Source organism: Tachysurus fulvidraco, chromosome 5 (genome assembly GCF_022655615.1).
Source record: "Tachysurus fulvidraco isolate hzauxx_2018 chromosome 5, HZAU_PFXX_2.0, whole genome shotgun sequence".
NCBI lineage: Eukaryota > Metazoa > Chordata > Actinopteri > Siluriformes > Bagridae > Tachysurus > Tachysurus fulvidraco.
Window position 1 is genome coordinate 26,423,206 of NC_062522.1, and position 27,634 is coordinate 26,450,839.

The following is a 27,634-nucleotide window of genomic DNA, read 5'->3' on the forward strand; positions in this document are numbered from 1 at the left end:
GACTCTGTGATGGCCTCAGTCATCTCTTATGGCGTGCAGTAGTATCTCTACTGCAGACAAGATGAGACTGGACACGCTACAGGAGGTGGTAGAAAGGAGGATGGCTAAGCTGTCATCACTGATGAAGAATGACTCTCACCCCTGTACCAAACAGTTTCTTCTGTGACAGACTGTTACATCCTAAGTGTCTGAAGGAGTGATACAGAAGGTATTTTTGCTTACTGTATATATTTGTACTATTTCTCTATTTTTATATTATGCTACTATATATTTGCACATTTTTCTTCCCCACTGTGGGACAAATAAAGGTATAATATATATATATATACGTGTATATATACATATATACGTATATATGTATATATATATATATACACACACACACACATATATATACACAAATATATACAGTACAGTGGACTGATACGAAATAAAAGAAGCAAACAATACCTTCTGTATTGCTCCTTCATGTATGTATATACACAGGTACATCTCAATAAGATAGAATGTCGTGAAAAAGTTACTTTATTTCAGTAATTCAACTCAAATAGTGAAACTCTTGTATAAATTCAGTACACACAGACTGAAGTATTTTAAGTATTTGGTACTGGTACTTTTAATCAGGGTACTTTTAATCAATGATTGTGTCTCACATTTAACAAAAACCCACCAATTCACTATCTCAAAAAAAAAAAAGAATATGGTGACATGCAAATCATATTTATCATAAATAGAAATATATATAATATAATAAATTAAATGTTAAAGAGGCTTTCCAATGAAGGTAACTAAGTTCTTTAAAGTGCTTCATCTTCTTCCAAAATGAAATGCAAAGCCTTATATAATAATATTCATTGTGTGTGTGTGTGTGTGTGTGTGTGTGTGTGTGTGTGTGTGTGTGTGTGTGTGTGTGTGTGTGTGTGTGTGTGTGTAGCCCGTCGTTTCTGGGTGATCAGATGACATCTGGTGGGCAAAATAGACATTACAAGTGTAAAATGTTCACAAATGTAAGGCTGATCACACAGAATGGTGATAATTGTATATATATATATATATACATATATTATTTATTAAGCATTCAAGTCAATTTCACCTGGAAAAAACAGGTTTTATTATTTGCTGACATTAAAAATGGTAAAAATGGTTTCAAAACAATCTCCAGGCTTTGACATATACCAGCCTGTAATTGCATTAAGTGACGTGACATACGGATAAGTATGGCGAACCATACTCAGAATTCGTTCTCTGCATTTGACCCATCCAAAGTGCACACACAGCGGTGAACACACACACACACACACACACACACACACACACACACACACACACACACACACACACCGTGAACACACACCCGGAGCAGTGGGCAGCCGCAGTGGGCAGCCATTAATGCTGTGGCGCCCGGGGAGCAGTTGGGGGTTTCGGTGCCTTTCTCAAGGGCACCTCAGTCATGGCCGGCCCGAGACTCGAACCCACAACCTTAGGATTACGAGGCAGACTCTCTAACCATTAGGCCACGACTTAAAATAATTCAAAATTCCTGTTTGTTTGTTTTTTTTGCTAAAAAATTATGCATTTTTGTAAATAAATGAGGTTTATTATACTAAATATTACAAAAATTTGTGCAAAATATATGTTAATATGTTGGAAACAAGTTAGACTAAAAAAGATGAAAAAAATGGCTATCATATATACTTAATTTTTTATAAGCAGTCAAAACAGACAAGGTCAACTTGACTCGGCGCTCCTAATTTGCATACACTTAAAAATTGCTGTTAATTTACGGCAAATTTTTAACAGTATAATACTGTTATGTTAAAAATCAGCACATTAGTATTTTTTTTACGGTTGGTGAAATGACATAGACAAAATTTAACAGCACGTTACCGTATTTATTGCACGAAGGCAAGAAAACAGCACTTAACAGTATTTTGGGAAAAGAAAACTGCAGCGAGCACATGTGGATTTTCATCCGTCTACATCCTATGATTTAACCAGTGAGTGCACCTTTGCCTTGCTCCTTTTAACTTACACAAAATACACATTTGCAATTGCAAATAACTGTAATAATTGTGGATGCTTAGGTTGTAATTGTTTTATATGTCCATTTCAGTGCTAAACCAGTCAACGTGCCAACTGCGTCAAAGCTGGATTTCTGATTCAGATGAAATACTGAAATATATGAAGTAAACTTTTCTACAAAGTAAGCCTTTAACACCATAGCAACGAAGTAATACTGATGTATCTGTAACACGCTGAAATGATCGTCATCTCGTTTGCTAATTTTAACTTGAGATGTTTTAATCTATTGCCTAATATACCTTTATTTTATATTGGACATAACGTTGATTTCGATAACGTTGTGCTTGCAAATTTGGATATGCTTGTTCTAATTTGTACATAACTGTATTCTGAGGAGAGTTTTTCTTTACTAGTGTTGCTGTTTTGTTTCTTTAAAGTTGGCTGTATTTTGGATTGCTTCATTCCAAGTTAGCTTGATAGAATAAGTTACGTGATAGATTACTCAGTAAGAATAATTCTGCTTAAATTTTTTTATGTTGTCCATTTGTATTGTAATGTTACTTTGCCCTGTATAGTAGGCTAATGGACTTTTTATTTCGGTGGAGATTTTTTTTAGTTAATTTTTTTTCTGGCCAAACACTGTCCATTTTGACTTGTCAGCATGTTTGCTTGTCAGTTATGTGGGCAGCAATGCACTACTCCAGTGGCCTATGTGAAGCACATGAGGATTCACAGCAATACCCCTAACTTGTTTCTTATCAAAGTTTTGCATGCACTTGAGCTTGCCTTGGAAAAGTGTGGAAGAGCCATTGTGGAGTTCTTCAGAAACAAACCCACCAATGCAGATGTCAGGGCAGTCATTTCTCTGCGGCCAGACCTCGAGCTTTCCTTCTGCATCATCCAACTTCTCATGGTTCACTTCTCTGAGACTCAGGAAGGGCTGATCCTTTTTGCAAATGTAAGTTTTGTTGTTGTTGATGTTTATTTTCTAACAACTGAAATAAACATGCTCTTTTAAAAATTAAATTTAAACAAGGCATTATTGTTAGTGTATTTTCTATGTCCACATCATTGCAACTGTGTCTTAGGCATCTTCCACTGCAGCTGATGTAGAAAGGACACTTGAACTACCTGCAACTCCTTGACTGATACTCCTTGGTATGTATAGAATTGTATGTAAGTCTATTTTATTGCATAAGCCACAAAGTATTTTCTGTATTTCAGCAAACATGGTTAATGCTTTCATACAACACTGAAAGGGACAGTTCACACAAAATAAATATTCTGCTTTCTTTTACCCACACGCATGTCATTCCAAGCACTTAAGACATGTTTGGAAAACAAATGAATATATTAATAAAATTCTTTCATCAATTTTTGTTCATCAATTGAAAGTCCAAAAACAACAACAACAAAAAAAAGTTTGATGCTTCAAAAAGTTAATAAAGTTATTGTAAATGTATGGATTTAATTTTGTTTATTCATGTATAAGCATTGAGCATATATAGAGAAAAAAAGCTTAATGCTTGTTTGACGTGAGAACCAGTGAGGTTTGTTCTCGTCTGACAGGCTAGTGTGTTTGTGTTTCCATTTACCCTGGATTTGACTGGACATTTAATGGATGAACAGAAATGATGAAAGAATATTAAATATAGCTTAGTTTTAAAAATTAAAACTCTTTGAAAGTTAGGGTGACTAATTAATTACATTAGTAATTGTACTATTGAGCAAAAATATTGAGTTAAATAAATCATAAAAATTGCAGCAACAATTTCACAATACACAGTATGTACACATGTTGACTTCTGTGTCTGTCAAGAACAGTCCACAATCAGCATTTTGAAATGCATTTGTTTTGTTATAAGAACAAGGCTCTGTGACAAGGTAAAATGATTTCAGTTTCCCTTGCATTTATTTGTAATCTTGCAGTAGAAAATGAATATGTTATGTGACTGCCTGACATTGTTTTTTCTTTGGAATGTTTTAGGTGAAAAACCAGGAAGCTGCATTCATAAATGGATGATTAGTTGTGAGGGGCAAATAATCTGTAAGGGCATCCAGCCAAGTTTCCTGTCTGGACTTGCTGCTGTGTTTTCGACTTTCTACATTTTCAATGTGGAGTACAAAGCTGAGGCTCCATCCATGTTGGAATTTTTTCAGAGGTTAGATGCTTCAATTCATATATTAATTTCTATTCACATTCTCGTTATGTAAACATTTACCCACAGTAATTCTGAATGTATGCATTTTTTTCCAGGTGCTTGGCATAAATCCTGAAAAACAGGGGGAAAAATCAAAGCGACAGGGAAGGTCGCTCACAAAAAGAAATCATGCAACACTCGGGTTGCCAGTCTCCTTAAGAAGCTAATGGACTTTGAATGGGACTTCATATAAGTGAACCCACTCATTCAGTAACATACCACACACATTACACATACACTTCACACACAACGAAAACATGCTTTTAATGTGAAAGTGGCTTTTGTTTTTCAAAGTTTTAATAAAGCATGTTATGAAGTTACAATGCATTGTGTTACATTTTTAATGTTTCAAAGGCTATATTTGTACATTGTATTAAAACATGTTTTTTTCTTAAGTCCATTTCTCAGTATAATAACAACATATTTGTATTTTACAGTTAAAAAAGTGCACACAAACATTAATTAACTGTTAATGCTTTTGACAGCTTTATGCTGTATTTATAAAAGCAGTAACAAACTCTAAATTTCAACAACAGCAAGACACTGTTATTTTAACTGTTGTTTTACTTACTGTTTTTTAACGGGACAATTTTTAACAGTGTAGGAATGCAGGAAAAGAAAACAGGAGGGTTAAAGGACCAGTATACAATAAATCGCATTTTTGTAGTGTTCTTTGCCAATTCCTCCTTATGTATTTTTATTGTTGAATCATTTTAATAAAAAGCTTATGACGGATTAAGAATTCTCAGTCCTTACTGTTAAAGTGAAAGATTATGATGTTATTAACTGAACCAGTAAATTACATTAGGTTGTCATTTAAATCTAAATCTTCATTGCATTTTCTTGGTAATCTCATCTTGTTGTCTCTGTGTTCTGGAAGCATATATGACACTTAAAACAAATTCCATGTATGTGCAAGTAATAAAGCTCTTTCTGACTCTGATTCTGATTCTGATGATAAAGAGTTAAAGGTGTTGATTCAAGGGTTGTGTCTCCTTGTGTTATTGCTGAATCTAAGTGCAGCTTTTGATGCCTTTGTATGGCTGGAAAATATTGCAAAAGATTTTTCAAACGAATGCTTTTGAATATGATTTTTTTTTGGCCTTACTTAATGCAACTGAAAAATGAGTCAATGTATTTATGCTTGACTAACAATCCAAAGGTTTGATTCCCGCTGCCACTGCTGGGTCCCTGAGCAAGGCCCTTGACCCTCAATGGCTCAGTTGTATAAAATGAGATAAAATATAAGTCACTCTGGATAAGGGTGTCTGTAATAATAATTATTGTATTGTATAATAATAATAATTATTATTATTGTATTGATTTATATTATAATATATTACATTAAGCATCCAGTGAGTTCTGATGCCTTGTTGTTGACAGATCAAGGGAGAAAAGCTCAAGCTGACAGAAAAGCCTAAAGTGCCATTATACCCCTAGCCTATACAACATAATACATAACACATACACTGTTTTAATCCATCCTAGGACCGGTGTATCCGCTACCTCGCCGTAAGAGGTTTCCGGTTCCTGCTCTGCATGAGCCAATGCAACAAATGAGAGTAGACCAGCTGTAAATGTAGCGAATTTTATTGGTCTAAAACTCAGGACTCTGTGTTATGATTGGTTCGACCTTCAAGAACCACATGCGCTGCCTGTCTATGCTACACAGGGACGTAATGATGGCGGTGTTTAAGCTGCCGAGGGTCTTAATATTTATTGTGTTTTCTCTGTATGCAGCGTCTGTGAGTTGCACCGATGATATTTTAGTCGGCTGCGGTGGGTTTGTCAAGTCAGATGTGGAAATCGATTATTCACTCGTCGAGGTGAGAGGTTTTGTTTTATATAGAGATATAATGAGAGTAGATTAGCCTGTCTGTTAGCCTGTAGGTTAGCCTGTCGGTTAGCTTGTAGGTTAGCCTGTCTGTTAGCTTGTAGGTTAGCCTGTCTGTTAGCCTGTCAGTTAGCCTGTCAGTTAGCCTATAGATTAGCTTGTCTGTTTGACAATTATCTAGAACAAATAATATAGTATAATTTAGTGGAGTCAGCAATAAAGTACTGATTCCACAATACCAATGACACTTAATATGACATTTAATATGAAAACATATGACATTTGCATGCAGCTTGAAAGTCAGTGTTTATTTTAGAGACATGAAAGTCTGATATTCTTTATTTTATTCTTTAGATAAGGCTGTACACTAAGCAAGGGTTCCTGAAATATCAGACGGACTGCGCTCCCATTAATGGCTACTTCATGATCCCTCTCTATGACAAGGTATTGTAAACAACACATGTAGAACTTCATACATGGAAAATGCAATCTGTGTACAGTGTATCTTGAGCAGGTGGATAAGTTTGTATGTAAAATTATGGCTGTTTTGTTCTTTGAGCCTGTTTTACTCATTTATTGTAAAGACACTTTTTTATTTAAGTTTGAGGCTGAATAATTAGATTTAGCACTGAATATTACAGGGACACACAAAGAAAAAGCATCAGGGGCATCTTTAATACATGGTAACCTGTTTTAAAAACTCATGTGGCCTTCACCGAGCCCCGACCTCAACACGTTTGGGATAAATTGGACTACTGACTGTGCCACAAATCTGTGGCTAAATGAGCTTAAAGCTTCTCAAGTTATAATAGCAAAGGAGGGACTAAAACAAGAATGGGGTGATTATAAAACACATGAGTGGGATGGTCATGTGTAAGTCATATAGCTGTTGTGATAAATGTCCATGATTAACCATGACATGAGTGTGGCAGTAAATAAAACATTGTTAATAGAGGTTGTTTTTGCTTACAGGGTGATTTTGTCATCAAAATAGAGCCACCTCTTGGATGGAGCTTTGGTAAGCGATGGTATTTCATTAGTAGCTCTGAACTCACTGTAGATATAATGTAAGATCTGCTGTGCTGCTTCATTAGATAATCATGAGCACATGGTTGTAGTCCAGTTCAGGAAATAAAACAAACACCATCTCAAACATTTGATCTACATTTAATAAATGTAGGCGATTAGTCTATTGATAAAGTTTAATAGGTCTTGCGTTCCCTATGTATGTTACAAGTATGTTACAGCTGCTCGGTTGAGATGCTTAGACACATTTCTTCTTTATAATGCGAGATGTGGTTACAAAACGACAGGTTTTAAAACAGCTTCCAGTAACGTTAATACAGCTTTATTTCTGATCAGATGATTTTTTATCATGTGTTTGATTCCAGAGCCAACCACTGTGGATATCCATGTGGACGGCCTCAGTGACATATGTACCAAAGAGCAGGACATTAATTTCTTCTTTACCGGATTCTCAGTCACAGGAACGGTAATGAAAATATTCTTGTCTGCATTTTTTTCCATGGTTGTCTTGTTTTATTCGGTTTATATAACAGTTCTGCCTTTTCATCAGGTTCTGAGTAAAGGTCATCTGCAAGGCCCAGCAGGTGTTGAGGTCAGCCTGAAGAATGCTGGAGAAGATCAGATCGTTCAGGTGGCGCTCACTCAGGCTGAAGGACAGTGAGTTGATTTTCTCTTTTCTCTTTTTTATTACTTTGTTTGACATCACTGGCTTACAAAAAAGCAGCAGAACTCGTACTATCCAGCCCCCCATGCAGGTCTGACATGTTTAGTTATATTTATATCTAAATGTAGATCTCAATATGTAATAATATAAAGATCATTAATATGTGACCTGCAATGCAACCGAGTGCCTGTGTTTATTTTACAGGTATACGTTTGAAAAAGTGCTTCCTGGAAATTACAAAATTACAGCGTCTCATCCATCATGGACCCTGGAACATGTAAACTGTCTCATCATGTTTTCTCACAGCTAAGCTAGGGCCAATTAATAAGCATCTTCTCCAAATATTGTTGGGAATTTACAGATGACTGACTGTTTTCCTGTTTGTTTTTTCTGTCTCATGTTAAGTGATTTAACTTGGGTTCATTTCGAGCGTATTTAAAAACTGACTCTATACAAGCCAAATGCTTCTAATCTTATTATCATTTTTGATAGAGACATTTTTGATTATTATAATTTTTGTTAGAGACTTAATCTCTTGTTTAAGAGACTCAGAGGTTTGTTTTGCTCTACAGACCTCAACCACTGTAGTTGTATCAAATGCCAATGCCCAGGCTGCAGCTCCGCTAGTGGTTAAAGGCTACGACGTCTCTGGTGAGGTGCAAAGCGATGGTGAACCCATGAAGGAGGTTACATTCCTTCTCTACTCTACCACCATGGTGCAAGAGGTGAGTGTTTTTAAAGGTCAAAGTTCTGCTTACATGCTATTGGACGCAAGGTACAAAACACAATTGGCTATGCTAAGATGAACTAATGTAAGGTAACGATTCGGCGTGACCCAATGCAAATCTGATCTCGATTTTCATATAACCACACGTCCTAATGTTTATTTCTACTGCACTTTGCTGACAATTTCTTCCTAATAAAAGAGCATACTTTTAATGTCATTAGAACAACATTGTAGCTGTTACATTAAAGCAGGTTTAGAGTCATTTCATAACTCTCTTTTGAATCAGTAGTATAAAAATAATGAATACATTTACATTTACCCTTATCCAGAGTGACGTACAAAAGTGCTTTGAAGTCTCGATCAGTGAATACATTAACACTGACTCACTAGCTAACAGACTTCGGAAACCATCAACCTAAAACTCCATTCAGGGTTTTTTAATATACAGGTACGTGTATGAAGAGGCATAAGAGGTTGGTCTTCAGCTGTGGGGAATATAGCCTGTATACCTACCACCCTTACCCTTAGAGATGGTGGGACCAGTCAAAACTGGAACGAAGAAATCTCAAGAACTGGAAAGTTCAAATTCATGTCAGAAAACCTAAAGAACAGATTGACTGCTGACTTATTTTAACCTATTTTAGACATTTGTGTGTTCTGTGATTTTGGCCTTGTTTGCACCGGTTCCTAAATCGAATCAGTTCATCTGCTGGTTGTAATGATGATTCAGTATAAATCCTGCAAACATTTTACCAATTGCTCTTGAAATATAACTCAAACACAGATTTATAGCAAAAATCATACCTGTATGTTAAATCTGGAAGGAAGTCATTGAAGAAAAACTATTTTAAACATTAGACCTGGATGTGGCCTTGATTTGTTCGGATCATTCCGAAATCGAATCACTTCATCTGCAGGTTACAATATTTACTTATTTCTTATGAATCCTCCAAACATTCAAGCATTTTTTTAAAGATCCTGAAAGAGTGGGTGGACATTAATTTATTTTATTAAAGCATGCACATGAAGTTAAACCGGTAATTGGTTTCATTGCCAGCTCCATTATGATCCGAGAATGTTGTGTTTTCTGCAGATCAGTGGCTGTAGCTCCATTCCTGTAGATGGTGCCTTGTCAGGTGATTCATCACTTGTGTATCTCTGTAGTGCACAGTCACGTGAGGATGGCACCTTCTCCTTCCCATGCTTGCCTAGTGGTGAATACACAGTGGTATGATCATCCAGTTCCCTTGAGTCATTTCCGTGTCACAAAATACTGAAGAAGTTGCATCATGTGCTAACTGAATCTGTTGGAAATCCCAGGTGCCTTATTACAGAGGTGAATGGATCACGTTTGATGTTGCTCCATCCCGGCTTGATTTCCGAGTCGAACACGACAGTTTGAAGATTGAGGTAAGATTAATAAACTCTATCACTGTATCTAACTGAATAATATTATGCTGTATGAGGTGTTTGCTTTCAGAAGTAGCATAGCACTCAGAATTACATAAGATGTCAACAGCATCAACATATTAGAAAGGAAGCATTTATTTTGAATACAGTTACAGCAGCAACAATCTAACACTCTTAACTTAATGTTGTTGGTAATGCTGATCACTCCTTTCCTTTTTCTTCGTCTGGTTTGTAGCCAATTTTCCGAGTGATGGGCTTCTCAGTGATGGGAAGAGTTTTGAACAGCCCCAATGGTGAAGGAGTGGCTAGTGCAGTTGTCACTCTTAACAACCAGATTAAAGGTAATGATAGTAATTTAGATCCTTTCAGTTGTAATATACACTTGAGTGTTTGTCCAGTCCATGGAGACAAAGCAGGAAACTGTGGGTACCAATTTATTTTTCTATATGTACACCAATAATACCTAATGACTAGAGGTGTTAGTTTTACCTCCAACAATATTACCGTTTCCCTTTATCATGTTATTAATCAGCTGTTTTAAATCTTTGTACAAAAGTGTCTTTAACATCCCTGTATCTATGTTTAAAAACAAAAGATAGCTAGGTAGCCAATTGTTCCCAGAGAAAATTCAAGACTGAAATTCAAAAAAAAATTCTCTGCTCCTGGTTCATCATTTGTTTTTTGAGAATGACCTGGTAATACAATTTCTTACATTGTAAGTGTTGTTTAGCTTTATTGTAGAACCTGAAAGCAATAGGTAAGGAGACGCTGGGTAAGAACAAAGTCTAACTCGCTTGGCAGTGTGCAGTGTTGCACTTAGTTGTGGTCAGCAATTCAATTCAAGTTTAATTGTATAGCACTTTTTACAATGGACATTGTCTCAAAGCAGCTTTACAGAACATAAACATAAAACAAAAGGTTAATATAAAGAATAATATAAAATTCAATTAATATTAGATATATTTAAATGTGTTTGTATTTATCCCCAATGACCACGTCTGAGGTGACTCAGTCAGCAATGGTGAGGAAAAACTTCCTTGGATGGTAAAGGAAGAAACCTTGAGAGGAACCAGACTCAAAGGGGAACCTCATCCTCATATGAGTGACACCAGAGGGTGTGATTATAAATATACAATTTGACAATGCCATGTTCTTTTGTGTTGCAGTAAGAAGTGTAATGTAAAATGTTTAAAACGGTAACATAAATGTATCTGTTAGAGGCTGCAAATGGCTTCAAATCCAAATACATAAGAAGGAGAACAACTTTAGGGTGAGGTAACCGCCTAAACCAGGGGTCGGCAACCTTAAACACTCAAAGAGCCATTTGGACCCATTTCCCACAGAAAAAAACCACAGGGAGCCACAAAACCCATTTGACATCTAAAATGAACACTGCATATATAATTTTTTACCTTTATGGAAAGTATAGAAAAAACTGTAGTGTGTTGCATTTATGAAATCAATGAACTGTTACTGAGTAAACGAAATTTTATTTCTGTAGGCAAACAAAAATATTTTGAACAGTTTCAACTAACCTTAAGTAAAAAGACGCCTCTCTGAAGTTTACTTTTAAATAATATGTTCAACGTCTAATTGAGTCCTCTTTGTATTCATGCCAGAGCTCTCACGTTTTGAAGACAGGCAAGTGTGACATCTCCAAACCCCCCGACAACCCCAATTTTTTTCATTGGTTGTTGCGTTAAATCTTACCCAGATAGTGCCTCTTTTTTTGATTGGCTGATAAATGTCAGGCTCAACTAAGAATGGAGACGCGCTTGATTCCTGCCCGGTTACATAGAGACAGCGGTGCGGACAGGTACATTTTGTGCTCTGCGGCATATTAAATATATGAAAAATAGTCAAAAAGTTTTTCTGCATGAGAAATACGATGTGTGGCGGGAGAGCGTGACAAAAGACCAAAATGAGTGACTGTCACTCACAATGTGTGACACTTGACAGCCCTGCATGACATATAAATTTTAACTTCCCGGCTGCAGCAAACCAAAAATGCGTCTGCTTCTGTGTGTTGGATTTCGCAAGTCGGCAGTTACGACTCATATTTTGAGCGACAAAAAAATTAAACACGGTTTATTTTAATGTTACAAGACCATCATAATCTTACAATTTAGAATTACATTTTCTAAAAAACTAACTAACTAAAATAAAATAAAATATTTATTTTTCAAATCTACAGGGAGCCGCTGCAGAGGGATGAAAGAGCCACTTGTGGCTCCGGAGCCGCGGGTTGCCGACCCCTGGCCTAAACCAACAACATGACAGTGATGAACATGATGCTTAGAATATATTCTCACTCCCTATACCTGTGTTGTTGTCCACAGTGCTAACTAAAGAGGATGGATCATTCCGATTGGAGAATATGACCACCGGCACCTACACCATCAGCACTCATAAGGAGCTCATGTTTTTTGAGCCGATCACAGTGAAGATCGCACCCAGCACCCCTCAGCTACCTGACATTATTACAGCAGGGTGAGGCCTGGATAAGATGACTTTCATGTAGTATTGATTAATATGGCTGTGTATTATTAAACTGCTTTCTGTAATCTGTAACATAATAATCAGCTCACTATGTTACAGTACAGTAATATAGGGCCAGAACGACAGGGGTTATCTTCTAGAAAGCATCAGAGACAGAAACAAATATATCTTTTTTTAATCTGAATAAGTAATATAGAAATATAGCATTTCAAATTCTAGCAAAAATGCGGTCAAGTTATGAAGAAGAACAAGAAATGTGTTGCTAACCAGGCATCATGCTAATCTGAGCATGACTACACTGCATGAGGTGGTGGGGCTGTAAATAAGCTCTTTGTTTGTTCTTCTCAGATTCAGCATGTGTGGTCAGATCTCCATTGCCCATCTACCAGAGGGTATAAAACAGCTAGGACGCTACAAAGTCGTGCTCTCAGGTCGAGGACGTGACCAGACTGTGAGCCGCACGATTGAGAGCAACCACCAGGGAGTGTTCTGCTTCCAAGCCAAACCAGGAGATTACAGTGTACAGGTATATCACTAGGGGGCTAAAATGAAATCTGAAAATGAATTATATATTCTTTCACGAATTTTATTTTTCATTGTTGTTTATAGGTAACATTACCAGAGGCTGAGGTAAAGGCTGGACTCGCTTTGCAGCCTCAGTCTCTTGATGTCTCCCTGATTGACCGCCCAATTAATGACCTGCTTTTCACCCAATTCATAGCAACCATCTCTGGCACTGTTTCATGTTTGGGTACGTCCTGTATATTATATATCCTCTTATAGTATATTAGAGCTGTGGCAGTTAGAGGTGAAGGTGAATAGTGGTATGGCTGGATGCTGCTTGAATACAACATTTCTAAAAGTTTTGGTGCTGTTTATTTAAAGTTATGCTTCAAAAGTTTTAACACGTTTTGGAAATCTTATTAAGACAAAAGAAGGCTTTGCCTTCAAATGTTCATGGCCATGTAAAGTGGCTGTAAGAGCTTTTTAGAACATTGGTTGTGTTCCTTCTCTCTTCTGAATATGAATTATTCTACAGTAGAAATGTCATATGCTTAATCATATCATTCATTTTATTCAGTGATCATGCACAGATGCAGTGTTTTGATGCACAGTCTAGTCAAAAATAAATAACTGAAACATGTATGAGAAACTGAAATATGATTTGTATTTCAGTTTTAATGAGTAATTGTATTATTTATTTTTTACCCCACTTAATGGATCCCTCAGCTGCATGTGGAGATATGGTAGTAACGCTCCAGCCCATAAGCAGACTGGGTGAGAGGCAAAACATTCAGCTCTCCAGCAGTAGCGAAGTACTCAGCTTCTCCTTCAGTAAAGTCCTGCCTGGAAAATACAAAGGTAATCATAATGGTGTGGGTATTTCTGGTCAGGGCTGATCTGATGTTGTGGTATAAACATTCACAGGGGATGCATTGCGAACAAGCATTTGTTGCTTTAAGTTACCAAATCAGGCATCACAATACAGGTGGTTGAAAATGTAAAATGAATCGCAGAAAGTGGCGTAGCTTTGTAGAACATGATCTGTTGACTGTAAACATATATCAAAACACTACTGAAGAACCATACACTAAGTAGCTGTTATGTGTCTGGGCACTTTATACCATATGTCTCTGTTTCTGGATGTTCCTCAGGCCAGGAGCAAACTTACTTTCATCACCTGAGTGACAAATAGTATCACTTGTAACAGACATTTAATACCAGAGATCAGTACAATCGGCAAGTGAATACTCATCAGTTTAATGCATTTGCCAAACTTGAAATAATCCATTAGGTAGACGGTTAAATCAGCCAGCCGTACAGTGTCCCCTCTCTTCCCCTTCCTTCCAACAGTGAACCATGCTGGGTACGTTTTACAGTGTTTTGGACACGAGACGTCCGAGCTAGTCATTTATCTTTTGCGTTTAAAAGTGGGATAACAGGAAATGCCTTAGGAGTAAACATGCTAAGTAAATGTAATAATGCAGTAAAACAAATCCAAGTCACTGTGTGGAGCATAAACTATTCTGGCTACAGAGCACAAGAGCTGATAAAACATTTAACACAAAAGTGGTTTGTCTGTCAGTGTCCATTACCCATGAGGAGTGGTGCTGGAAGCACAAGTCAATCGAAGTGGAGGTGCTGGACTCGGACATAGAGGGAGTGGAGTTCCGACAGACGGGATACATGCTGCGCTGCTCCCTGTCCCATGCCATCACACTGGTGAGCACTTTTATTTATTTAGTTTTTGACATTTGTCATTATTAGCATACATTACCATTGTGTTACCACTCATTTCCACATCCTCATTATGCAGCAGTGACTCTAACATGCCCTGTGTGTTTTGTTTTGTCTTTAAGGAATTCTTCCAAGATGGCAGCAAGCCTGAGAATGTTGGCGTCTACAATCTCTCGAAAGGAGTCAATCGCTTCTGCCTGTCTAAACCAGGTTTGTCTGAATATTTGTTTTCTTCAGCTGTGTAGAATGAGCTTGTCTTATGTAACTGCTGACGTTGTTGCATTGCTCCTCGTAGGTGTGTACAAAGTGACTCCACGCTCCTGCCATCAGTTCGAACAGGATTATTACACTTACAGCACGTACGTATATGGCAAAAACTGGTTAGAATACCTTGGTTTTACCAAAACAAACACGCACCTAATTCAAATGGGTCCCACCTCTGTATTGATAGCTCCGCCCACACATACATACATACGTAACCCAGGCAACCAATGGAAAGAAATGTTTTTATCATAGCTGAAGGGAAGAACAATACGATTGCAGATAAACAAACAAGCAAAAATGCCAAGCAAAAAAATATATTAGTTCTGTGTAACAAAGCAAAACCAACGATACTCACCTATCGAGAAGGAAAAAGCAACCCCAACTTCAGCTATTCTTTAAGAAGACCTGCTTCTTTGTATCAACCCTCCCTCCCCCCTTCCCTGCAAAACCTCATGCTTCCATACCTCTGCTTCAAACTGCAGTAAAATCCCAATAAACATTCATCTCAAATGTGTAGGAAGGAAATAGCTTGGAAACATCTTCATAGACATCACATCTAGAAGGAAGGATACAAAAGTTGGGCAGTCCTAAGGACAAGGGAGGGAACAGTCAATAGTTTTAAAATAGTAAAAAAAAAAAAAAAAAGTAAAGAATAAGTTTACAAAAAAAACACAGACTGTAGTAAACCATTAAACTTCAGGCAGATATTGAAGTATTGCAAAATTAAATTCTGTCTAGCCAGTTTCTGGTTCTCCAATGTATGAAACAAAGACAAAATATATTTTTTATATAGAGTCACAATGTTATTACTGTTACTATTATTATGCCAGTGGCCAAGTGTGCCAAGTGTAAAGAATGCATAAAACCTTAAAAATACTCAGTTAACACATTTGAACATAAACAGTGAAGACTACCTAAACAACCTTTAGACTACCTTTAGACTACCTAAACACTACAAACAGTAATAACTGGCTATGTGCTGATTTTTTTATTTTAATTTTTCTCCTCAGATCTGCTCCCAGTATCTTAACCCTGACTGCTGTCAGGCATCACATGACTGGACTTATTACCACAGACAAAATGCTGGATGTCACAGTTACTATAAAGTGAGTGACAGGTTAAAAAAAGATTTATCATTTAAATGGAATCGGAGCACTTTAAAACCAAGCACTTCTGATCTCAGGTCATCCATTGAGAGTGAGCCTGCTCTGGTCCTGGGACCTCTGCGCTCAGTTGAGGAACAGCGGCATGAGCAGCAGTTACTGGAGATCGCAGCTCGCAAGAAAGAACGGGAAGAGCGAGGAGGAGAGGATGTGGGACCACCGGTGAAGGAGAAACCTGATGAGCTTCATGAGCCATTTCACTACGAGTTCTCTTACTGGGCACGGTGAGAAGATTATTCTTAGTGGGGCTTTTCTGCACTGTTATGATGATGGAAGCATAGCTGGTATGTATAATGTATAAAAAAATATTATTGGAAATTAGAAATTAAAAATGCTTCTTATTCCTAAGCTTTAGAGTAAAGTACAGACTTCTGTAGCTGTGACAGTATTTTTAAATGGGCAGTAACTGGAGTACAGAGGCTCAGTGTAGTGAAAGGTGGAAACTCTGAGACCAAAAAAGGTGGTCATATTAGTGCAGGCTGATTTCCATAATTAATGTTTTAAATTTAATGAGTTTGTACATAAACTTCAAGGCCAACTGTTTGTGGTCACCAGTAACTGTGTCTTCCTCAATCTGTTGCCAGGCAAGTTGGAAAAAACACAATTGTCCTGGATGTCTCTGTGCCTTTTTACACCTGGTCACTTCATGTGTTTTCTCTGATCTGATACATTAGGCCACATAAATGCATCTTGGCGAATCGGATATCAATCCGATCTTTCTACTCCCGCCCAAAATGCAAATATATTTTACCTCATTTCCGGGGTAATTGAAATAGAACACGCTTTGGTGTATACGGTTTTCAGAATGCAATCAAAAAGAAGACGAAAAAACTTGTTACGACGGTTATGCTACAAAAAACAGCATTTACTGTTTGCTGCATTTGTGCAGCAGTGCATTGTAAGACCCAACGAGACATCTACTTCCGTTTGGGAGGAGTATAGCGCTGACGTACAGTTTGTGGCTTGAACAACCACATTCATTTACACCTGTCCAGTTTCATCTGAAATGCGTCCCAGACCACCCCCTGAAGTGGTTTGAGCGATTGGATTTATATCCGTCTCGAAAACGTTTCGGAGGCCATTTACACCTGGTCTTTTTACGATCGGATAGCTATCGGATCACAGAAAACGCATGAAGTGACCAGGTGTAAAAAGCCCCTATAATTCCAGGGCTTTATTTATTTATTTTCCCCAATTTCTCTTTGTTTATGTTGTAAATGTTAAGAAAAAGATGCATTTAAAAAAATTCCCTTCAATGGAGCTAAGAGGCTCAGGCCTGTTCCAGCATGACAATGATCCTGTGCTCACACCAAACTCCATGAAGACCTTGTTTGCAAACTGCGGAAGAATTGGAGACCTGAATTCCTGACCACAACCCCAGTTTGAGATGAAATGGAATGCTGACTGCACCCTAGACTCCCTCACCTAACATCAGTGGCTGAGCTCACTAACAACTTTGTGGCTGAATGAACAAATCCCCACAGCAGTGCTCCACAACTTAGTGGAACGATCTTGAGAAGTTTGGTTACAGGAGTAAATGAACCACTAAATCTAGAATAGAATTTTATTTGTATAGTGCTTTTTTACAATTGACATTGTCCCACAGCAGCTTTACAGAACATAAATATATAACAAAAGGTTATTATAAAGAATAATATAAAGATTAATATAATACAAAATTCAAGATTAATATTAGATATATTTAAATGTGTTTGTATTTACCCTCAATGAGCAAATCTGAGGTGACTCTGGCAGCAGAGGTGAGGAATAACTCCCTTAGATGGTAAAGGAAGAAACCTTGAGAGGAACCAGACTCAAAGGAGAACCTCATCCTCATATGGGTGACACCAGAGAGGTGTGATTATAAATATACAGTCTGATAAATGTTGTATGGATGCAAAAGACCATAGGGAGTTGGCATCTCCTCTTTAGTATTGCATAGTCAAACTGGAGCTGGTACATCTCCAGATCTACCAGCCTCAGGATTCTCACAGAGTCGCCCTCATCTCAGTGGAGGTCCAAAATCTTCAGAAGACAGTCGGAGCTGGTACAATTTCTGGATGCCTTGGGATGGGTAGAAAGAGAGAAGCAGTGGAGAGGAATTAACGTAGCTGCTGTGCATAATATTAGCAAGCACTAGATGATGTGCATTTGGTCTGATGTAATAGAGCACAATATTATGGGATGTATTATGTGAACGCCTGACTAAATAGATGAGTTTTTAATCTACATTTAAACGGGGAAAGTGTGTCTGAGCCCCGAACACTAACAGGAAGACCATTCCAAAGTTTGGGAGCTAAATAAGAAAACACTCTACCACCTTTAGTAGACTTAGATATTCTGGGAACTACCAGAAGTCCTGAGTTTTGAGATCTCCGAGAGCGCGAAGGAAAGAAACGTGATGTGATGGTCAGGTGTCCAAAAACATGTCTCATCCACTTTGTTTGGAACACCTGCACATTCATGCAGTTATTTAATCAGCCAATCAGGTGGCAGATACAGGTCAGAAGTTTCAAATAATGTTCACGTCAAACATCAGAATAAAGGAATAAAAATTCTCTCTCTCTCTTTCTCTCTCGCTCTGCCTGACATTGTTTTGGGAATCATAACAGCCATGCAGATATCCTTGTATGTGTGTAGCACTGTGACTTGACCTGACTTGACTTGATCTTTTTTTTTTAGGGCTGGAGAGAAGATCACAGTTACACCATCATCCAAAGAACTTCTTTTTTACCCACCTGAGGTGGAAGCTACAATCACAGGAGGTTTGTGTCTAAACACTAGATTTGTAAGCATCCATTTTACAATGTTACTAAAATAAACGTCTGTTGTTTTTTTTTATTTCAGTATGGAATTACAATGGGTGAATTTGAACTGGGAGTAATAAAGTAAATTAGTTATGTTATTCCTTCATTGTCTGCTGTTCCAGAAAGCTGTCCAGGTCAGATGGTGGAGATCACGGGGCAAGCAGGTCTCTTCTTACAGGGTCAGGTGACTCCGGAGCTGGAGGGTGTGGAGATTTCCATTAGGAAGTCTGGAGATGCAGAGCCTCTTATCACTGTGCTCACTGACATAAGTGGAACCTACAGGTACTAAATGCTAAACTGTTTATTTTGTATTAACATTTAGTCATTATGTTTTCTATAATTTTTAACATAAAAACAAGTCAGTGGAACAGTGTCAACATCATTGCAGTATATAAAAACCTCCAAAGATTTGTTTTACTTTGTGTTTTGTTTAATTCTCAAAGTGGAAGTAATCTTCCTTTTTTTCTGGTTTAAAAATGAATAATTGATAAGTCCAGAATAACCCTGATGTCTGCTATTATATTTGAAAATGATCAAATTTCACATTCTTTTGTAATTCCCTACTACATGACATTGTAGTCATTTCCAATCTTGAGTTAATTGGATGTGTAAGAAATCCTGCTTGCAGCTAAAAAAAAAGCCCTATGCAAAATTTACTTGCAAAATTTGTGGCAAAAAAGTACTACAATTCTAAATATAATTTATTATTATTAAATGTGAGAGTAAACATGCATTAACCTCATTACTTTTACTGTTCCTTTTCCCCAGAGTTGGACCTCTGCACAGTGACTTGCACTACGATATTAGTGCTAGTAAAGAGGGCTTTGTATTGACTCCAGTGGAGGGTAAAGAGGAAGACTTTAAAGCCTTTGCACTGGCAGGTGTCACTTTTGAGGTAATGTTGCCCTGAGTGAGTCCACCTCATATCAGAGGATTTAAAAAAAAAAACATTTCTGTTGGCCATCTCAGATTTGCTTTTACTGTCTAGAAATAAGGTCGCTTGTTTGTGTGTGTGAGCATGAGCTCTGGAGGAGGGTTACTTTAAGTATGGTTTGTTTTTGGCTATTTTCTTATGTCATTTAAAATTGTTCTCAGTCTCCCAGTCCTTGCTGATGCAAAACATCCCCTTAAGGATGATGCTGGGACCTCCATGTTTAACTCTAGGGATGCTATTAACTAGGTGAGGTGCTGCACAAAGAGTCAAATATTTTCAGACCAGTAAATCATTTTACGCATGTTTTATTCTAAATGCTGTCACAAGCCGTGCACTTAACAGTGGCTTCCCTCTCGCCACTCTGCCATTCAGTACTGATTTATGGAGTGCTGCAGAACTGGGTGTCTCTCCAAACTGTTGTCCCATCATTACACAGGATGTTTGAAGCTGTTTTACAGTGACGGCTGGGTTTTTTCTTACCTCGCTGGGTGACCTGTTTAGCCAGACGGCTATCAAGGTTCTCGTTTGTACCAGGCTTCTTTTATTCTGACATGGTTTTTACCCTGATGCTGTGTTGTAATTTGTGGGCCCTTATAGACCCTGGTGTACGACTTTTCAATTCAAACTGCAACAGGTCTTCTCCACTTGAGGTCTCAACACACCTCAAGGATAGTTATAGTAAACATGATGCACCTGACTACAAGTTTGAGTACCAAAAAAAGGTCTGAATACTTTTGTGAATAAAAGAATTCAGTTTTTAAATCTTTATTTAAAATTATTGAAAATATGCTATATGTTAACTGAGGGTATTTCATTCAAATTGAACATAATTAAACAAACAAAAAAGCAATTAAAAAATACTAGCAACACTGGCTGAAGGACATTCGCTTTTGCTAACTGAAAAAAATATGGCAAAAATGGTAAAAATGAAAGAAATTCAAGCCCAAAGTATACTCCGTTAGTAGGATAGCATCTAACACGTTAATCAGTCCAAGAATCTGTTCTGCAAGTGTTTGCATCAGTTTGTTTTTTTTCTTAACAGATTAAGGCAGAGGATGGACAGCCTCTCAGTGGAGTGCTTCTCTCACTCAGTGGTGGAAACTTCCGCTCCAATCTGCTCACACAGGACACAGGACTCCTGACCTTCAACAACCTGGTAAATCAACATACATATTTCCTAGTAAACGGATATCCTTTAATTTTATAAGTCCATTTTACTAACTTGGTTATTGGATACTGAAAATCTGCAGTACTGAATTTCTGTGTAAACATTACTTAGTAGCTGCTGTTATATAAAGTTTAAAATAATGAATATTATTAAAACAGACCTTTTCTCTGAGATTCATTGCATTCAACCCAAAACTTTCCCAACAGAGTCCTGGCCAGTACTACTTCAAACCCATGATGAAGGAGTTTCGCTTTGAGCCCTCCGCTCAAATGATCTCAGTAGAAGAAGGCCAGAGTCTCCGTATATCCATCACTGGCTTCAAAACTGCCTACAGGTACAGGAACTGGAAAACAAAATGATTTAGAATAAAAAGAAAGGAAATGTTCAGTATCTTGAAATTGAGATATTCTTAATTGTATCGAAGACAGGTCACTATTTAAATGAAAGTAAATTTGTGATATTGAAATTTAGCTACTTTGTACAGAATGTCTTTTGAAAGTATTTTCCTTGCATATTATTCCCTCTATGGAATCCTGCACCTTAATGTTATTCCAGTGGATTTTTAATCTAAGTTGGAAAATATTAAGAAATTCTAAAATGCACTGCTCAAAAATATTAAAGGAGCACATCTGATGTCAAAGGGGAAAAAACCATTATGGATATCTATACTGATATGAACTGGGTAATGTGTTCGCAACTACAGGATGACACATTGTAGTTTGATCATTTTTATTTCCATCCTAGGGCTGAATTCAAAGACAAAACGATGCAACAGGCTTGTCCATTTTGCTTAAATTTTATTTGAATGGCCCCCACACGTCTGTCTCTCATTTCGGCTGTGTGGCGTGCGTGCCCGCTCGCGGTGTGATGTGCATCCACGCTATTCTCCGAAATGCACTTGACGGCCTTTTGTGCAGCGTTATTTATTTTTTTTGGACGGCCTAGTTAAGGCGGTGTTAGGAATTAGTCCGTAATGAACTCAGAAATGACCCTGACCTATTATTTGCTCAGGAGCTCTTAGTTGCACAATTCCACTCAACTTAAACTGTTGTAGAAAGGGCATTATTTGCATCTACATAATTTACTGTATAGTGTCAGCTAAATGAGGATGGTGGTATCTAGATTTTAGTATTTTGTATCCACGAGGTATCTGGTTTTGAAACATGGTTGAGATGATTGGGCCAAAATCATCTTAGGTTGTGACCATTGCACCATTTGTTTCTATTGCTTTTGTTTTTGGGGTTTGTAGTTGCTATGGCACCGTGCAGTCTCTGGGTGGGGATGCTGAGCAGGGGGTGTCTGTAGAGGCAGTGGGCCAGGGTGAGTGCAGCATGTACAATGAAGACACAGTGACTGATGAAGCAGGACGGTTCCGACTTCGAGGATTGCTGGTAAGACTTGCTCTCACTTATGTGAATATGTTTGATAACGAGCAGGATATAAGCTTCTCATCATCTTATCCTTAATTATGCCTTTCTACCAGTAGGGATTTTTGCATGCAAATAGTAATAAAATATTTGTGCAAATTACTGAACAGTAGTAACTCTAATCCTAAGAAAATTTTATCCTATTCTTAGAATTACATGTGTGTGTTCATTGAAGACGCTTGGATTTGAAGTCAAATGATGAATACAAGACAAAATATCTGGGAATGAAAGCTGAATTTCTGATCTAAAGTTTTAGTGAATGTGCAGAAAGTATGGATAAAAAAACTATTAATATATCGGAATATTTGACGTCTAAAACATCCTGCTGCCGTTTTCAACCTGCAAATTACGCTCTGTAACTATCCATGAAAGTGTTATTTCATTTAGTGATCCCTCCCAGTGCTCTTTCAGGTCATGTGGATTAAATTATCTAGCTATTAAGATTTTTTTTGTCTTGTCTTTCGCCCCCTAGCCTGGGTGCACTTATGTCATTCAGCTGAGTGGAGAAGGCAATGACCACATAGAGAGAGCACTTCCTCAGCACAAAACTATAGAGGTATGAAAAAAGCCATAACTAAATTATTAGTTAGTTTTTTCAACATTTCTCACAACTATAAATGGCATTTGCTTTTATGGATATTGTAGGTGGGTAGCAGTGACACAGACGGGGTCAACATCATCGCCTTCAGACAAATTAATCAATTTGATCTCAGTGGCAATATTCTAACTTCATACGAGCATCTTCCAACACTTTTGGTAAGAATATTCCTACTAAGAATATTGAAATGTTAGCTTGTTTTTGGGATTGATAAATACTCTTGTGTTCATTCCCAGATGAAGCTGTACAAGAGTGACAACCTTGACAGTCCCTTCCAAAGTGTGTCACTGGGCCAATCGCTTTTCTTCCACTTCTCCCCTCTCCCACGTGATGGGGAGGTAAATCTGTTCCCCATTCCATGCTCACACACGTACTTACGACTGCTTATATTTATGCTTAACAATCATTATTGCAAACTAATTTGTGTATTTGTTTTCTCACTGCAGAGTTATGTTTTAATGTTGCACACCACTCTTCCTCGCTCCCAGTATGACTTTCAACTTCCTCAGGTCTCCTTTACAGCCTCCGGCTACCACAAACATGTGACGCTCACGTTCAACCCTACTGTATGTAACATAAAATGGTCTTCTGATAAAGCAATTGATTTATTTATTTTTTTTTGCAGATATGTAGGTTATTTGTAAATGATGCTTCCATTTATTCTCCACAGCGAAAGCTTCCAGATCAAGAGGTTGCTCAGGGATCGTATCTTGCTCTGCCTTTAACTTTACTGCTCTTATTGGTGGTGTATAATCATGAAAGGGTAAGTATTTGTTTAAAATTCTTTTAAATTTTTTTTGCCTCCAATGTTTTTTTAGTGTCTTATATATTGCTGTAGCAGTAGTAGATTGGGTATATTAGATTAATACCCAAATTGTGCTGTCGATTTATGGAACTTATGATACATCCCTAGGTCTGATCTCCATTTTTGGTAATGCCCATTTCATTGGGATGTCCACACATCAGCAGTCATGTTATGGATTCAGTCACATATGTAACAAATGTGACCGTGATTTGTTTACTCCATCATCCTAAAATGCATTTGTATTATAAAACAAAAATAGCTAAAGTACACATTGTATACAAAAATGCAAATTACATAAAAGGACTGATAACAGAATGTGTGTGTGTGTGTGTGTGTGTGTGTGTGTGTGTGTGTGTGTGTGTGTGTGTGTGTGTGTGTGTATATATGTATATGTACATATGTGTGTGTGTGTGTGTGTGTGTGTTATATATTTAGCGATAGTGCGATATAGATAGTAGGGCTGTTGTGACATTAAGGCTCTGGGTTGTCAATAAGAGTTTAACCCCCAGTGCTGGCACTTTTAGGCCCCTGAGTGAGGCCCTTAACCCTCTCTGCTCCAGAAGTCATGGCTGATATAATGAAGAAATACTGTAATGTATATTATAGTACAGTATTTGTTATTGCTTATATACTATAATGTTTATGATAATAACAATAATCTATAAAATAAGGCCTTTGAAGATGCCTTTCCACATGTTATATATAGTTTCATATAAGGATTCCATCAGAAAAAGAATTATTGGAGTTCATTAAAAAAAAGTGCTAAAAAAAAAAAAAGTAATTTGACCATGTAACTTTGTAAAGTGCTTCATAAATACTCTACTTGTCTATTTAACATGCATCTCCTGTCATTAATTAGAGGCTACTGTGAGAATATTTGGCTATAATATTTGTAAAGTATTTTGCTGACAGTTATCGTGTAAAAATTAGCAACACTTTATCTGTAATAAGTGCCGAATCCACCTCTTACCCTTTTTAGATCTTTTTTCTTACTATTACTTTTTTAAATTTACTCCTTGATATATGAAGAGTTTGAAAATGAGATCCGTTCAGCATCATGACTGCTGGAGTAATGACATGTGCTCTGTGGTCTGCAGGTGATCCCAATTTTCCTGCAGCTGCTCAGTCGCATTCAGGGTGTTCGCAGCCTGGCGCAGGCTAACAATGATGGTCAGATCGTGGAGGATGCCAAGCGCCCACAAAAAAGACCCAAGACACGACGCACATGAGACACCAGGGACATGCCCTTCACTCATTATTTCTGGCCTTGACAATTTTGATATCTTTTTGAAGGCCAATGGGATTCAGACCTTTTACTTGCATTTTCTTTGCATGGACTGCCTCCATAGTGTCCTTATCAATAGATTGAGGTACATTTTGATATGCACTGATAACTGTCTGGTCCCCGGTGTATGTGACTGTGGCTCAGAGAGTCATTGTGATATGGGATCTCTGTGAATAGTGGATGTGAAATGATAGCTGTATGTTTATATGATGTAGATTCTAAAGCAGGTAATTGACACACCCCTCCCCGTCTCCCCCACCAAAAAAAAAAAATAATCATGGTTTATAAATGGGTATTTATTAACAACTACAGGAATCAGTTTGCCTAAATTTAATTCTTTTTTTTTTTTTTTTTTTTACACACCTTTTGAAAATAAGTCTCAATTTTTAGTGTTGTTGAGCTTTTTTCCTCAACAAATATCATGCATTAAAATGACAGCTTTTTGATTTTGATTTCTGTTTCACTTAAACATTTTGGGAACTACTTGATTATTTTTTAATGAAATGAAGATGAACAGCAGGGTGAACAAATTTTCTTATCTGGCTGCACCTTGATCATTCTCTAATTTGTTAAACATATTCAGTAAGGCTTTAGATCACAGCCCATAGTATGGGATTAAAAGCATATTTAATTAGACCCTGATAGAATATAGTGGATACAAATACAAATGATTAATGGTAGATCTTGTGGCTGAATGAGCAAACCTGTACAACCATGCCTTCTGAAAAGAGTGGACATTAGAAAAAGAGAAAGGGGGAATAATCCGGATTGCGATCCGTCTGTGTGGCTATCAGGAGTCCACATACAGTGGGTAAAATAAGTATTGAACACTTCACCATTTTTCTAAGTAAATTTATATCTAAAGGTGCTATATATGAAATTTTCACCAGATGTTAGTAACAACCCATTCAATCCACACGTGCAAAGAAATCAATCCATAGATGTCCGTAAATTAAGCTATGTTTAATAATGTTAAATGACACCGGGAAAAAGTATTGAACACGCTTACTGAAACATATTTAATGCTTTGTACAAAAGCCTTTGTTGGTAATGACAGCTTCAAGGCTTCCTGTATGGTAAAGTGTTCAATACTTATGTTACCTGCTGTATCTTTGGCCAAATATTGTATATTGGTCAGTTTTGTGTGTTTCTAAAGACTATTCATGAACACAAAAAAACTACAATATATGGTTCCACCCAGAATAACAATTAAACCCATAACTTGCTCAAAATTAATAGCAAAATTCTTAATCTATGGTAAAATAAGGTAAGTTTACATAACTGTGCAGTGCTCTCTCACACAGACACACTGTCCACACAAATGACACATTACTTTACCATTTTTAGCATCTCCAAAAATGCAGTTTGTTCACATCCTGCGGTTATCGGTATATATCAAAAGTGATCCAAGGAAAGAACAGTGGTGAACAGGCAACAAGGTCATGGGCGGCCAAGGCTCACTGATCTACGTGGAGACCGAAGGCAAGCTCAATGTGGTCCGATCCAACAGATGAGCTACTGTAGCTCAAATTGTTGAAGTTAAAGCTGGTTCTGATGAAAAGGTGTCAGAATACACAGTACATCGTAATTTGAATAGCAGAATTGAATTGAAGTGAATTGAATTTGTTGAGTATGGATGGAGCTGCATAGCCACAGACCAGTCAGGGTGACCATACTGACCCCTGTCCACTGCGGAAAGTGTTAACAATTGGCACGTGGGCATTAGAACTGGACCAAGGAGCAATTGAAGAAGGTGGCCTGGTCTGATGAATCACGTTTTCTTTTACATAATTTGGATGGCCAGGGGGCATGTGTCGCTCACCCTGGGGAACACATGGCAGCAGGATGCACTATGGGGAAAAAAGCAAGTCGATGGAGGCAGCGTGATGCTTTACCTATCTAAGCATACCTAAGCACTGTTACAGACCATGTACACCCTTTCATGGAAATGGTATTCCCTAATGGAATCGTTTAAGAAGCACAAAAAGAACGAGTTTGAGGTCCATGGGAGGTCCCACCTCGCAACTTGCAGGACTTTAAAGATCTGCTGCTTGGTGGAACATTTAGGTGCCAGAAACAACAGCACACTTCAGGGGTCTAGTGGAGTCCATGCCTCGATGGGTTAGGGCTGTTTTGGCAGCAAAAGTGGGACCATCACAATATTAGGAAGGTGGTCATAATGTTATTCCTGATCTGCGTATGTAGCTGGTACAGTTACATGAAACAACGTTCCCTCAGAATTCTGGTGCTATATAAACACAGAGCTACATAAGACTGAACGGTTAGGGCTAATGAGTAAAAAAATAAATAAATAAATGAACCTACTGAAAAAGTGCAGGTGTGCAAACAGTGCAAGTCAATAAGACAGATACATAAAATATACATAGATACAGTTTAGTGTGCAAAACGGTTGTAGCTGCATTATAAAAAGTAAGATTTAATTTGCAGACTGAGTGCAAGTGTGTCTGTTTGTGTGTGCATGTGTTCAGTCAGTTGAGTCTTATGGCTTGAGTGAAGAAAGTGTTACAGTTTGGTTGTGAGGGCACAAACGTTTTGTACCTT

At 37.5% G+C, this 27,634-nt stretch overlaps 1 protein-coding gene and 1 long non-coding RNA gene across 2 annotated transcripts; both read left to right on the plus strand.

Moving 5' to 3' along the window:
- Positions 1-1,670: 1,670 nt before the first annotated feature.
- LOC125141218 lies at positions 1,671-4,783 on the plus strand. Its single transcript, XR_007140582.1, has 6 exons — positions 1,671-1,997; positions 2,114-2,203; positions 2,787-2,980; positions 3,111-3,180; positions 4,010-4,184; positions 4,280-4,783. It is a non-coding gene; the product is annotated as an uncharacterized LOC125141218 (long non-coding RNA).
- A 977-nt stretch (positions 4,784-5,760) lies between these two features.
- nomo (nodal modulator) lies at positions 5,761-25,524 on the plus strand. Its single transcript, XM_027133592.2, has 31 exons — positions 5,761-6,049; positions 6,412-6,501; positions 7,030-7,075; positions 7,449-7,549; positions 7,634-7,740; positions 7,952-8,024; positions 8,320-8,472; positions 9,568-9,702; positions 9,795-9,884; positions 10,120-10,225; positions 12,224-12,374; positions 12,732-12,909; positions 12,993-13,134; positions 13,614-13,745; positions 14,470-14,606; positions 14,744-14,831; positions 14,917-14,980; positions 15,896-15,991; positions 16,069-16,272; positions 18,731-18,813; positions 18,978-19,137; positions 19,624-19,750; positions 20,832-20,945; positions 21,164-21,291; positions 22,207-22,348; positions 22,857-22,940; positions 23,030-23,140; positions 23,219-23,320; positions 23,429-23,548; positions 23,653-23,745; positions 24,885-25,524. The coding sequence occupies exons 1-31, from the start codon at positions 5,843-5,845 to the stop codon at positions 25,014-25,016; spliced, it is 3,696 nt and encodes a 1,231-aa protein (XP_026989393.2). The 5' UTR covers positions 5,761-5,842; the 3' UTR covers positions 25,017-25,524.
- Positions 25,525-27,634: the final 2,110 nt, after the last annotated feature.

Excerpts from the sequence above, each read along its gene's own strand:
- nomo (XM_027133592.2), top strand. The coding sequence starts at position 5,843 with ATGATTGGTTCGACCTTCAAGAACCACATGCGCTGCCTGTCTATGCTA. Across the intron at positions 9,885-10,119 it reads ACGACAGTTTGAAGATTGAG|CCAATTTTCCGAGTGATGGG; the intron begins GTAAGATTAATA and ends TCTGGTTTGTAG. Across the intron at positions 23,141-23,218 it reads AGCATCTTCCAACACTTTTG|ATGAAGCTGTACAAGAGTGA; the intron begins GTAAGAATATTC and ends GTTCATTCCCAG.